This window comes from Cervus elaphus, chromosome 5 (assembly GCF_910594005.1).
Source record: "Cervus elaphus chromosome 5, mCerEla1.1, whole genome shotgun sequence".
Classification (NCBI taxonomy): domain Eukaryota; kingdom Metazoa; phylum Chordata; class Mammalia; order Artiodactyla; family Cervidae; genus Cervus; species Cervus elaphus.
Window position 1 is genome coordinate 110,782,413 of NC_057819.1, and position 12,104 is coordinate 110,794,516.

General features: G+C 51.7%; 2 protein-coding genes across 5 annotated transcripts; one reads left to right on the forward strand and one right to left on the reverse strand.

Annotated features, from left to right (window-relative positions):
* Positions 1 to 333: 333 nt before the first annotated feature.
* LRRC46 (leucine rich repeat containing 46) lies at positions 334 to 6,183 on the reverse strand. 4 transcript variants are annotated; one of them, XM_043904339.1, is made up of 10 exons: positions 6,089 to 6,183; positions 4,795 to 5,197; positions 4,547 to 4,621; positions 4,338 to 4,446; positions 2,942 to 3,050; positions 1,999 to 2,045; positions 1,605 to 1,714; positions 1,345 to 1,414; positions 1,032 to 1,180; positions 334 to 829 (listed from the first exon to the last, which is right to left on the reverse strand). In XM_043904339.1, exons 3-10 carry the CDS (start codon positions 4,554 to 4,556, stop codon positions 459 to 461), a joined length of 975 nt encoding a protein of 324 aa, XP_043760274.1. In that variant the 5' UTR covers positions 4,557 to 4,621; positions 4,795 to 5,197; positions 6,089 to 6,183; the 3' UTR covers positions 334 to 458. The 4 variants fall into 4 exon arrangements, with proteins under 4 accessions (XP_043760274.1, XP_043760273.1, XP_043760275.1 ...); XM_043904338.1 differs by having other exon boundaries at positions 2,942 to 3,065; XM_043904341.1 differs by having other exon boundaries at positions 538 to 902; positions 2,942 to 3,065.
* On the forward strand, positions 4,954 to 10,777 carry MRPL10 (mitochondrial ribosomal protein L10). The gene is made up of 5 exons (XM_043904342.1): positions 4,954 to 5,084; positions 6,990 to 7,159; positions 8,378 to 8,542; positions 8,796 to 8,940; positions 9,809 to 10,777. The coding sequence occupies exons 1-5, from the start codon at positions 5,033 to 5,035 to the stop codon at positions 10,063 to 10,065; spliced, it is 789 nt and encodes a 262-aa protein (XP_043760277.1). The 5' UTR covers positions 4,954 to 5,032; the 3' UTR covers positions 10,066 to 10,777.
* Positions 10,778 to 12,104: the final 1,327 nt, after the last annotated feature.

Sequence of the window (12,104 nt, forward strand, 5' to 3'; positions counted from 1 at the left end):
TGGGAGGGGCATAGCTGGTACAGCAGGTGGCTGCTCATGGGGAGAATTAGAATTTTGGTTCTTGGCTTGAACCTTGGAAGGGCAGTCCCTGGTGGGGGAGGGAGGCAGTGGTATGTGATGTGTCTACTGTGAGATGGCATCTCCACCAGGCAGTGCCCTCCTCCTGCCGGCTCAGAAGCCAGGTGGGGGCCCCGAGGTGGGGTGCCAGTCCCTTGGGCAGCTCCTGAAAGATCCTGTTCCTTAGAATCAGGCTCTGTATTCCTGCCATTGTTTCTGGGTGCTTTTTACTGACAGCTTCCCCTGAGATGCCCCAAGTGATGTGGAAGACACATGCAGGGTCTGGAGATGCTTTATTGGGGACAGGCTCCTTCCACAGGCCAGGGCCCTCAGGCCGAGGGGAAGCCCACTCCCTGTTCCTCCATGTGCCTGGGGCTTCGCTGATAGCCATGGGCTGCATTTCACTTCTTGATTCTTTTGGTCACAGTTTTGGTTGTGCAGGGGGCCCCAGCCAGAGAGGCTTTGGGGGCTGCGGCCGCTCTGGCCTCTTTCTTTGCCTGCAGAGTGCTTTGCTGGCTCCTGGGAGCCAGAGGGCACAGTTTCTTGGTGGTAGAGGAGGGCTGTGGCAGGGAAGCAGGCTCTGGGGATGTTTCTTTCTCTTGCATGGGGGTGACGGAAGGGCTGCTATCCCCAGCCATGGGTGCCCCCGGCAGCGGGGGGAGGTCTGTGAGGGCGGGCCGCGTCTCCACCCTCAGCTGGTGCTCCAGCAGGGCTGTCTGCTGCCTGTGCCCCCGGAGCCTGCTCATTTCCTGCTCCAGCTCCTTGAGGAAGCCTGTGAGGGGCGGGATGGTGGGCGGCGGATAGAGCTCCGGGCTTGGCAAAAGCGAACTCTCCCCTACCACCCCCTAGAGGGAAGGAGACAAGGTTGGGAAGGACTGTTCTGGCCCTGGGACCACCTCCCCAGACACCACTGCCCGTCTGAGCTTCTCCCGGACCCCACAGGGCAGCTGCACACTTTGGAAAGCAGGGGTCACCTCGTTCTGAGCAGAATGGGCCTCTCAGCTCTGGGAACTCCTCATCCTCATCACTCAAGGCTGCGTCCTCCTCGTCCGAGGTCCAGCGCTCTGCCACTGGCTGCCCGTCCAGGTCTAGGAGCAGTGGCAGGGCTTCTGTCAACAGCTTCCTGCGGGGCGGAAAGAGCAGAGGTGACCCAGGAGGGTACCCCGGGTGTGGCTGGGAGGATGTGCAGACACAAGCCGCAGCAACCACACCGGGAGGGGTGGTGTGCTTGAGCTAGAAGACGGGCCTGTGGTCAGGTCAACACAGGAACCGGCAGTTCCTCCTCACCTGTAGCCATCCTGGTTGGTGCAGCTGTTTCCAGCCAGGTTGAGGATGAGAAGGCTCTCGGGGAATTCATCTGCACACAGCAAAGAGAGGGGGGATGAGGTTCGCACCCCCACCTTCCAGTCCAAAGCCACTGCCCCTTTGCACAGCACCCCCCAGGCCCCCTGGAGGATGTGCTGCTGATGCAAGCACAGGGAGGAGGGCAGAGAGGAGGGGGGGCACCCCAGGACTTATTCCATGAGTCAGAACAAAGGCGTTCCTACCCAGCTTCAGTGTTTCTATCAGGTTCTCAGAAAGGTCCAGAAACTGGAGGTGTGGGAGGTCACGGAGGTTTTCCACTTGCCTAATTTGGTTTCCTGCCAGAGACAGGAAGCTGTAGGGGAAGGGAGGGGGAGAGACAGCTAAATCACAGAACTGCTGGAGGAAGGGGTGGGGCCCCCAGATGCCCGGCCCCCCCTGGCTCAGCAGCTGGAGGAGTGGGGACGCAGGGCCTCCTGGGGTGAGGGAAGCAGAGCTAGGCTTGTGGGGCCCTTGGCTGACCAGCAGCCGGGCTTAGGGACATCTGAGCCAGTTTTCTGGAGTATTTCCAGGTTTCCTCCCCTTCGTTCTAGCTCTTCTCCCCTCCCCCAACCCTGCCGGAACCCTGGCACCATGTACCGTAAAGAGGGGACGCAGGCCAGGTTCTCAATTCGCTGAATCTTGTTCTGCAGGAAGAAACCAAGGTGGGGAAACCAAGGTAAGGTCAGCTGAGTGGGGTCCCTTTAAAGGGACAAAGCCCTAAACCTAGGACCGTGTCTGCTCTTGAGGCTGGAGACCTGGCCCTTTGGGAATGATCACCCCACTCCTTGAACAAGTTGTGAGTGCCTTGGGATGATTTGCTTTCTCCAAGTCGATGGCTGAGGACATAAATGTGGGGCTGGCTAAACTTGATTTAAATACCCTGATCACCCCACAACCTGGACATCAGAGAAAAGGAACCAAGGGGGAGCCAGGAAACGGAAAAGCCTTGGTGGTGGACTGCACACACAAAGGGAAGAGCAAACCTGTACTCCTTTGATCTGGCCAGTGTCTGTGGGGGAAACTTGGAGGGATCTGGGTATATTCAACCTGAGGGAGCCTAGAGATTAACTGCCCCCTCTCCACACCCACCAAAAAGCCTTCGAGGTTCTGAAGGATGCAGAGAAATCTTTTTTTTTTTTGATGCAGAGAAATCTTATGGCTTCCTCTTCCTTTCCTTCAAAACAGGAAATGGACTTGCGCTGTATAACATGAGAGATTTAGGACAGACACCATCTAGGACTTCTAGAACAAGAAAAGTGTCTGATAGAAAAACAGTGATTCGAGAGCATGGTCAGGATCTCTTTTGGGTGCATTGGTCTTTCAATTCAGCAGAATTCTGATCCCTTTCAGGTGTACTGGTCTTTCAGTTGAACAGAATTCCTAATTCATCTGGAAACTGTTTCAGTGAAGGTCTGCCTGCCTGAACACCAGTAAATGGGCAAGATGACCTGGTTGGCGTCTTTCAGATTAAACAGACATGGCTCACAGGGGATGGAGTCCCCTCCCCAGGGAGAAGGAAGGGCAGGAGGCAGGACATTACCCCTTGCAGATAGAGGCTGTGAAGATTCTGGAGGCCCTCTAAGTTCCTGATAGTGGTGATTCCTTCCCGGTCCAGGCGAACAGTCTGCAGTTCAGCAAGCGTGTGGAACCTGGGCAAATGGGTGCTGTGACGGAGTGCCACTTCTGTGGTCTCTTAGCAGGAAGATGGAGGGGAGGGTGTTTCAAGGAGGGATGGATGGCTCAGTGACTCTGATCAGATGTCTGGGACACCTGCTTGACTCATGAGGTGGGGCCTAGATTGGGAACCTGGGTTGACTTGGAGACCTCAGTATCTATCAGTAGCACTGGGAGGGATAAGGGTGAAAGGGGAGTGAGAGTCCTTGGACTGGGAAACTGGGTGATGGCAGCTTATGGTTCCTGCAGAGGTGGGGGCAGACTTCCTCCAGCCAGCTTGGGTTGGGGAGGCAGGGGCTGGGACAGAGAGGAGATCCTTCCTCACATCCCTTCAGAGTGTTCCATGGAAGGAAAATCACTTGTTCCACCCATCCATTCATGAATCCCGCAACATTTACTGAACGCCCATTAGAGACAAATGAAAGAGTCCCTGCCCATCACTACTAGGGAAGCTGGCCAAACATCTATGACAAGTGGATGACAGAAGCATGTGCAGAGGACTAAGGGAGTACATAGACTATACATTGAATCCAGAGGGATTCAGGGAATGCTTTCTGGGGGAGATGACACATAAGTAGGAGGTAGGCTGGAAGGAGACGGGGGATGAGAAGGCATTTCAAGCAGAAGGAATAGTCTGTGTGATTCCAGCCTTTTTTGAACTGCAATGTGCCCATGAGTCCCTTAGGGGGTCTTGTTAAAGTGCAGATTTTGATTCAGTAAGTGGGCCTGAGATTCTTCATTTCTAACAAGCTCCTAGGTGATGCAGATGCTGCCCACCCACCCCAGTACCACTCTGAGTAGTAAGTGCTAAGCTGTGAGAACATGGGGTCTTAGAGGAATCACACTTATAGAGAGTGGCAAAAAATAAGGTTGAAAAGGCACCAGGCTAAAGCGTTTGGATTTTATTCTGGAGGTGCTAGGAAGTTAAGGAAGGTCCTATCAGGGAGTGTCTGATCAGATTTGTTATTTAAAGGGATCATTTTGGCAACAGTATGAGGTGCCTGGACTGGAGGCAGACAGACTAATTAGGAGTTCGTTGAGAAGTGATGACTTTAGACCCTTATTTAAAGCAACTGAGGGGGCATAGTGAAAAAGAGAATGATTTTTAAGGAGGAAGAATCAGCTGGACGTTGCCACTGACTGAATGTGTAGAGTAAATAAAGAGAGGGACAAAAGTAAGTTGACAAATTAGTAGAGCTCAGGGGACTGGTCATTCTGTGTGTTTCAACATTCCAGCACCCCTTTCTCTCCGGTGCACTTACATCTTCTCTGACAGATCCTCATCCTCTGGGAAGGCCAAGTTCCGCCTAGTGATGAGGGCTTCAGTAATGCACACGCCACTGACTTCCTCTGGATTCTGGGCAAGTTTAGCTGTGAAAAGATGAGTCCAGTTGTTACATTTCCTTGTTCTTCGAGGCCTGACTCTACTGTTAACCAACTGTTCTACCTACCATCTCACCTCCCTACTCACCTCCAGGCATGATCTAAAAGTTGCTGGCTTGCGGAGCGATTGGAACCAAGAGAAGTAGAGCAGCTTGGACAGGCCCTGGAAATAGAAGAATCCAGGGTGGTATGAGGAGAGAGAAGCTCAGAGAATTGGGGGACAGAGGAAGGGGCTTGATTCAGAGCTAATTGTTGGGGTGGGACAGAAGACGAAAGTAAATCGAAGTGGAGGATCTGGAGTTTGTGGGGTGTATAGGGGCTTTCCAGGCGGCCTACAGGGGGATTGTAGGTAGATAGCGGTGCGGACGGATGGAAAGAGCGGTTCGAGGCGTCGTTGCTAGGAGACCGGACGCCTGATGACGCGCCGGGGGGGGCGGGCTCGCAGGTGCCAGGTTCGGCGCAGGCGGATTGCTGCTCCAGCCGGCGGCTCCTCCCCCCACTTCCGGTCCTGGGACTACCCACAATCCTCAGCTCTTTCCGTCGCCCTCATCTCCCGCTCCTTCTTCCGGTGGCGATGGCTGCGGCCGTGGCTGGGATGTTGCGAGGGGGTCTCCTACCCCAGGCGGGTAAGGAGCGGCCCATGTCTTCGCGGCGCGTTGTGGCCGATGCTCTCTACTCGTCTCCCTCCTCTGCTGCTGGTCCTCTCCCCAAATTTCTGATCCCAGACAGCTCCCGATGACTGTAGATATTAATGAGTGATTTTTGAGAACCTTATATGGACCAGGCGCAGTGATAAGTACTTTACATGTATTATTTCGTTTAAACACTAAAGCAGCCTATGAAGATCGCTGGCTTGATCTAATTTCCTGTGGTTCCAGATGCTGGTAGTAACAGCAACACAGTAGAAGCGTCGGGGACAACTACAGTACTTATTCTCTATCCCCTAGTCCCCCTGCTTTGTTTAGGGTTTTAACCCATTACCCAGTTTTTTCTGCCTCCAGAAATTAAGATCTCAGGCCTCCCGTAGCCACCCTCTGCAAAGAAGATCTCCCCTGTTAAGGCTGTATCTGTCACCCTGTTTATTGACCCCTCCACCTCATCACAAACTGTACTTTTGCATTTGTTTGTTTTCTCTATTAGACTTTAAACTCCATCAAGGCAGAACCGTATTCATTCAGCATAGCCAGCAGGTGGCATGGGGCTTGACATTAGTAGGCATGCTGTAGATATTTGTTTAATGAATGATTTTGAGTACCTTATATAGACCAGGCACAGTGATAAGCACATGTATTTTATTTAAATCACAAAGCATCCTATGAAGAAGGCATTCTCTTCCCCTCTTCACAGGTGAAGAAACTGGTTGAATGGTCAAGGTCACAGCCAGTAAGTGGCAGAGAAAGATTGAAAATTGGCTCCATGTGTGTCAATTATATCAATAAAACTGCAAAAATTTGGTTCCATCTGATACAGAGTTTGTGTTCTCAACAATTAGGATTTGTGGCCACTAGCAAGAAAACCTCTCACTTCAGCAAAATCTCCATGCTCTGATTATTAGAGCCACCTTCTGACTGAAACTTTCTTTGAGATCCCATCCTAGGCTTGGGGAGTGCTGAAAATGGGAAGCTGTAACCTGAGTCTTTTTGTTGAGAATGAAGGGGTTTCTTTAGCCTTGGTATTTCGAGTGTCCCCCTTGTCTTCTGAGGGGTGCTCTGCAGCAATGCCTGTAAACAAGAAAAGTACAGAGAAGGAAAACTTGTTTGGGAGAAGATATGAGAACAGTATAGCTTTTCTCTCCTGCTTCAAATCCTGGGGGAAGGAGTAGTGCTTAAAGCAGTGATTCTCAAACTTCAACCATCATCAGTATCACCTGGAGGGCTTGTTAACACACTGTTCTCTGGGCCCCTCTTCAGAGCTACTGACTCAGGAGATCTAGGACAGGGCCTGAGAACTTGTATTTCTAACAAGTTCCTGGGTGATGCTGATGTTGGGGTGGGAGGTGGTGGTAGTGCATACTTTGAGAACCACTGGCTTAAAATTGGCAAATTATGGCAGGACTGGTCAGTGTCTTTTGTCCATAGTTGTATTAGAAACAAGCTGCATCTGTTTGTTTACATAGTGACTATGGCTGCTTCCACGATACAGTGGCAGAGTTGAGTAGTAGCGACAAACCATATAGCTCTCAAACATAACATTTTTGTTTGGTCACTTAAGAGAAAGTTTGTTCAACTCTTTCCTTTTAAAAATGTGTTTGAAATACTTTCTCCTTTGTTCCTGTTTTTTCCTCATTTCTGTGCATAAAGAAGAGCTGGAGAAGTGGGATCCTCCAGGATGAAACACATGAGCTAAGGTCACCCATTAAAGAGAAGAAAAGGTTTGGGGATTCAGGCTTTCCAGCAGACAGTTCCTTGTTCCACTCAATGCCAAGGCTAGCTTTGTGAGCTCCATGCATAGAGGGTGGATTCTTTGTCTCTGGAGCAGACTAAGGCTTCCAAGAGGCTACATCTCACCACATGGCCCTTTTTTTCTCCCAGGCCGGCTGCCCACCCACCAGATTATCCGCTATGGCTCCAAGGCTGTTACCCGCCACCGTCGTGTGATGCACTTTGAGCGGCAGAAGCTGATGGCTGTGACTGAGTATATTGCCCCCAAACCTGTTGTCAACCCAAGATGCCTGCCGTCCCCTCCCAGCCCCCCGCAGGAGGTGAGGAGGAGGCTGGGCATGTCGCCTGGTGGTGGGATGGTGGATTAAAGTGATCTTGTCTCTGTGGCCATAATGAAGTAGCACTCCAGGACATGGTCATCCACATTGTTACTTCCCCACTTTGATCCCAGAGTTCAGATCCTTTAAAATGAAATCTGCCCTTGATTCTCTGTTGGCCTCTTGGACTCAGTGGATTGGACAGGTGTGGGTTTCCTTCATTCTTGTCTTCAAAAATGTGTGCTTGAAACTCTCCACATAGGTGAGGAAAAGAGAGAACATCCCACCGATCTTGAAGCTTCCAGGTTTTCTTAGAGGAACAATACAAAGTTTTTGGTCCTTGAAAAAGGACAGAAAGATCAGTGGAGTATTGCTAACTTGATGGTGGTTCTCAATTCCCCAAGTTGTCAACTTTGAGAAACACTGTCTTGAGAAAGTGAAGTCTTGTTCTGTGAAAATACCTCAATTTTGAATCAACACTGCAAAAGAGTAATCTTGTATTTAAATTGATAAAAGAATTCAACACGAGAACAGTGTCAGAGGGCTAATTAAGTAATTTTGACAATATTATTATCAAAATAACATTAGCTGGGTCAGACTGTTGTCCATTTCAAAGGGACTGAGTGTTCTCAGGTTTTAAAAACACTGTTCTAGGCACATGGAACTCTGTTCAATGATATGTGCTAACCTGGATGGAAGAGGGGTTTGGGGAAGAGTGGCTACATATATATGTATGGGTGAGTCTCTTCGCTCTTCACCTGAAACTACCACAACAGTGTTAATCAGCTGCACTCCAATACAACATAAAAAGTTTAACGTTTGAAAAAAAAAAAAAAGTTTAACGTTTGAGGGGGGAAAAATGCTGTTCCAGGGCATTTCCTGGCAGTCCAGTGGTTAGAACTCTGCGCTTTAACTGCCAAAGGCTTGAGTTCAGTCCTTGGTTGGGGCACTAAGATCCCACAAGCCGCATGGTGCCATCAAAAGATGATAGTATCAAATTGTAAAATAATAAAAATACTGCTCTGAAACCTGCAGTTATCAAATGGAAATGAAAGGGTGGAGTGAGAGAACGTGTCTCTGAGAGTCAGGGGCCCGGTTCTCCTTGCTGTGCCCTAATCGTCACTTGGGCATCAATGGGAGCTCCGGCACCCATCCCTGAGGGAGTAAGGAGTACTAGAAGGGGCAGCTTATGTCCCCTCGGTCCTCCCTTCTTGACCTCAGGAGACAGGCCTCATCCGGCTCCTCCATGGGGAGATAGCCGCAGTTTTCCGAGACAACCGAATGATAGCTGTCTGCCAGAACGTGGCTATGAGCGCAGAGGACAAGCTTCTCATGCGACACCGGCTACGGAAGCACAAGATCCTGATGAAGGTCTTCCCCAACCAGGTAGGGAACGGACTCTCATTCCCCACCTTGTTCCCCACCCGATCCACCCCCATGTCAGACCGCAGCATCTCTCCCCAGAAGTGGCATTCCCAGCCCCCTTACATGGCCGCTCTCTAGTCCGGGGCCTGAACTGTGTTAGGGGTTGAGGAGACCTTCATTAGCTTGAGCCCACAGCCTGGTGTGGCCTGTGACCAACGTGGGTGACTCTTCCTGCTACTCGACCCCAGTAAGCCCTTCTCTTCTGCCGGTCCAGATCCTAAAGCCCTTCCTGGAGGATTCCAAATACCAAAACCTGCTGCCCCTTTTCGTGGGGCACAACCTGCTGCTGGTCAGTGAAGAACCCAAGGTCAAGGAGATGGTGCGCATCTTGAAGAGTGTGCCTTTCCTGCCGCTGCTGGGTGAGCAGTCAGTTGGCCGCGGGGCTGAAGTGGAGTGGGTGCTCCTGCAGCCTGGTGTCACTTTCAGGGCTTGTGTGGGTAACGCTGTGGCTGTGCTTGGAGGGGACCCCTTCTCACAATGGGGCCTGCCTCTGTCACTCTGGGGAGGGGGCGTTCAGACACCTGGAGTCTAGTCAAGGGGTGTTTTGTTGTTTGTTTAGTCACTAAGTCGTGTCTGACTATTTTGCGACCTATGGACTAGAGCCCACCAGGCTCTTCTGTCTATGGGAATTCCCAGGCAAGAATACTGGAGTGGGTTGCCATTTCCTCCTCCAGGGGATCTTCCAGACCCAGGGGTTGAACCCGGGTCTCCTGCATTAGCGGGTGGATTCTTTACCATTGAGCCACCAGGGAAGTCCAGTAAGGGGGTGGGTGTTGAGACCCACACAGATGAAGATACTTAAACAGGCCAAGGGAAGGGGGCTGAGGTTCAGGATTCCTCTGATGCTGAGAAACCCTGAAGGTGCTTCTTTTAGAGAATGCTATCTGTTGGTGGGGCAGGAATCTGTGTATATAATAACAGATAATACAAATTCCACCCCCGCCTCCATCAACACACACTCAATGGTTCTTCAAGGAAGTTTAGGAGGAAACACTGATGTTGTGGGGATTACGTAATACATGGAAGGGTTTTCCAGGAAAAGTTAGGAAGGAGAGGAGGGGACTGATCTGAAACATTGGGAGTGGGGTGGGACACAGGTGGAGACTGGACTTGGGGGATGGCTGGGAGGTAGAAAAGGGCGGTGGAGAGCAAATTCCTAGGGGGAGCCCATTGTCTTTGAAGAGGAAAATCGTGTGTGGGAGCCTCGCTGATCCTGTGTCCTTCTAGGTGGCTGCATTGACGACACCATCCTCAGCAGGCAGGGCTTCATCAACTACTCCAAGCTCCCTAGCCTGGCCCTGGCACAGGGGGAGCTGGTGGGAGGACTCACCCTGCTCACAGCCCGGACGCACTCTCTGCTTCAGCACCACCCCCTCCAGCTGACTGCCCTGCTGGATCAGTACACCAGACAGCAGCACGAGGGGGACGCCGTCCTGCCAGCCAGCGCGCAGCCGGGTCCTCCCAACCCTGTTCAGGACTCGTAGCCAGCCTCCTGCACCCAGCCGGCCCATAAATACACTCTGCCCTGTTGGCTGTTGGAGACATGGGGGACGTAGGCTGGGGAGTGGCGTTGTTCCCTGGTTTTTACTGACAGTGATCTCTTCCAGTACATGGCCACCCAGAGATGTAGGGGAATTCCATTTCAGAATGGAGGCTTGTAATCAGTATGTTTGTTACTAGTTTTCCTAACTTGGGACCTGATAGGAGCCATCTCTTTCCATTTTCCAGGTCCAAGGCAGAGAAGCCCTGTCTCCTGTGTTCACTGTGCCTTGCTGCACACACCTCCCAGCCCAGCCCCTCGTGGCTCCTACGTGCCAGAATAGCTCAGCTGAGCAGTTAATTCTGCTGAGAATGGCATCTGTTGAGAGCCTGCTGTGCCAGGCTCACTGCTAACCACTTTACATGTGCTAGTTCCTTGATGTCTCACACATTATCCCCATTTCACAGAGAGGAAGACCGTGGGGGAAAAGAAGTTAAATGGCCTGTGAAAAGGTCATGCTGTTAGTAAGAGGCAGCACAGGGACTGAACCAGGCTCTTTGCAGCTGTAAAGATGCTCCCCTGGTTTTCTACACTAGAACTTTCTTGTTAGGGTCCCAAGAGTGCTTTGAGTGTTAATTGTGTACCCTCAGGGTGTGTCATGTCATGGGAAGGTTGGGAGCACTGCTTTATGATAAAGTGAAATGCATTTTACTTAACTGTGTTTTGCTGTTTATAAGCTTATCCTCCCTGTAGACATATTCCCAGGGTCATCTCTGACTCACTTCCCTTCCTAGAACATCTGCCTCTTCCCATGTCCGAGTCTGTCACTTCCCTGTACCTGCTCCCACAAATGACACTGCTTACATGCTTGTCCTTTTGAAGGCAGCTGCCCGCTTTACTAAGTGACTGACATGTCTCAGGTGATTGAAACCAAAAGAGCTGAGGGAGGAAAAACCAGGATTCTGTTTTAACGCCCGGGTCTGAGGGCTCTTAGTAGGAGGCCTCATCCAGATCTCAGGGAACTGAAAGTTTCTCATGGAGGATGTTTAACTCGGAGCCCGCCCTTGTCCTTGATGGGAGCCCATTCCAGGTGGACATGGGTGATGCGCGGAGGTGGCCGTGGATCATTTCTGGGACCTGGAGCAGTGCCGCAGCTTCCTCGGTCCTGGGCAGACGCTGCTCTGGCAGTGGCGATGTGCGGCAGCTTTTCCTTCCCTGGTCCAGGATCAGCTTCCCACCATGCCCAGCTCTGTGCCCCTCGCCCAGGGATGCTCAATCAACATAAAGAATTAAAAGGCCCTTGAGGCTCCTGGGTGCCAGAGCTAGTCTGGCCAGTGCTGCCCAGCGCTCTCCCTGACTCCAGAATCCTGCCAGGTGCTAACAGCGCCCTCCTGGGGTGGCCGGAACGGTGCCGAGGTTCTGAATGGAGCAGAGCGCACACATCTGAGAGAGAAAAGACCCTGAAGGGTAAGCTGAGACCCAGGCGGTGACAGCTGGATGGGAAAGTGGCCCACATCATACTGGGAGTCAAAGAACCTCAGACTGCACCCTTTACCCACTGGCGGTGCCTGAGGCCACACCATTCAAAACCCATTTCTTTCTGGAAAGGGGCTATACTGCACTTAAAGCTGTCAGTCCAGTTCACATCCATTTGAATAAATTCCAGACTTTTCAGCAAGAGCAAGTTTTTAATTAGAATTGAGCAGCTGGACTCCAGCAGAAGGGCAAAGGTGCTCAGAGAAGGAGGCTGAGCTAGCCCTTTACCAGCCAGCTGGTCACTGCCCTGGACCTGCTCCTGATCCAGGCTTGGTAGGCCGGGGGTGGGTAGGGGTGTCCTACCACCTAGCTGCTTCCGGCCCCCATGTGTCCTGACCTGGAGGCGCATCACCCCCAGTGACAGCCTCACTGTGGCCCTCTTAACCTTGACTACCCTGCTGACTGTGCCCTTGGCACCATCAACTGTGTCCCCTTGGGGCATCCCTCCCTTCCTGTCAACCTGACAGCTCTGCTGGCTCCAAATCTAGCCACCTATTTTCAGTTGTA

Bases quoted from the DNA above. Each gene is read 5' to 3' on its own strand.
- LRRC46 (XM_043904338.1), bottom strand. The intron at 1,415-1,604 runs GTAGGAACGCCT...TGCTGTGTGCAG, and splicing joins GATAGAAACACTGAAGCTGG to ATGAATTCCCCGAGAGCCTT. The intron at 1,181-1,344 runs GTGAGGAGGAAC...TCCGCCCCGCAG, and splicing joins ACCAACCAGGATGGCTACAG to GAAGCTGTTGACAGAAGCCC.
- MRPL10 (XM_043904342.1), top strand. From the start codon at position 5,033: ATGGCTGCGGCCGTGGCTGGGATGTTGCGAGGGGGTCTCCTACCCCAG. The intron at 5,085-6,989 runs GTAAGGAGCGGC...TTTTTCTCCCAG, and splicing joins GGGTCTCCTACCCCAGGCGG to GCCGGCTGCCCACCCACCAG. The intron at 8,941-9,808 runs GTGAGCAGTCAG...GTGTCCTTCTAG, and splicing joins GCCTTTCCTGCCGCTGCTGG to GTGGCTGCATTGACGACACC.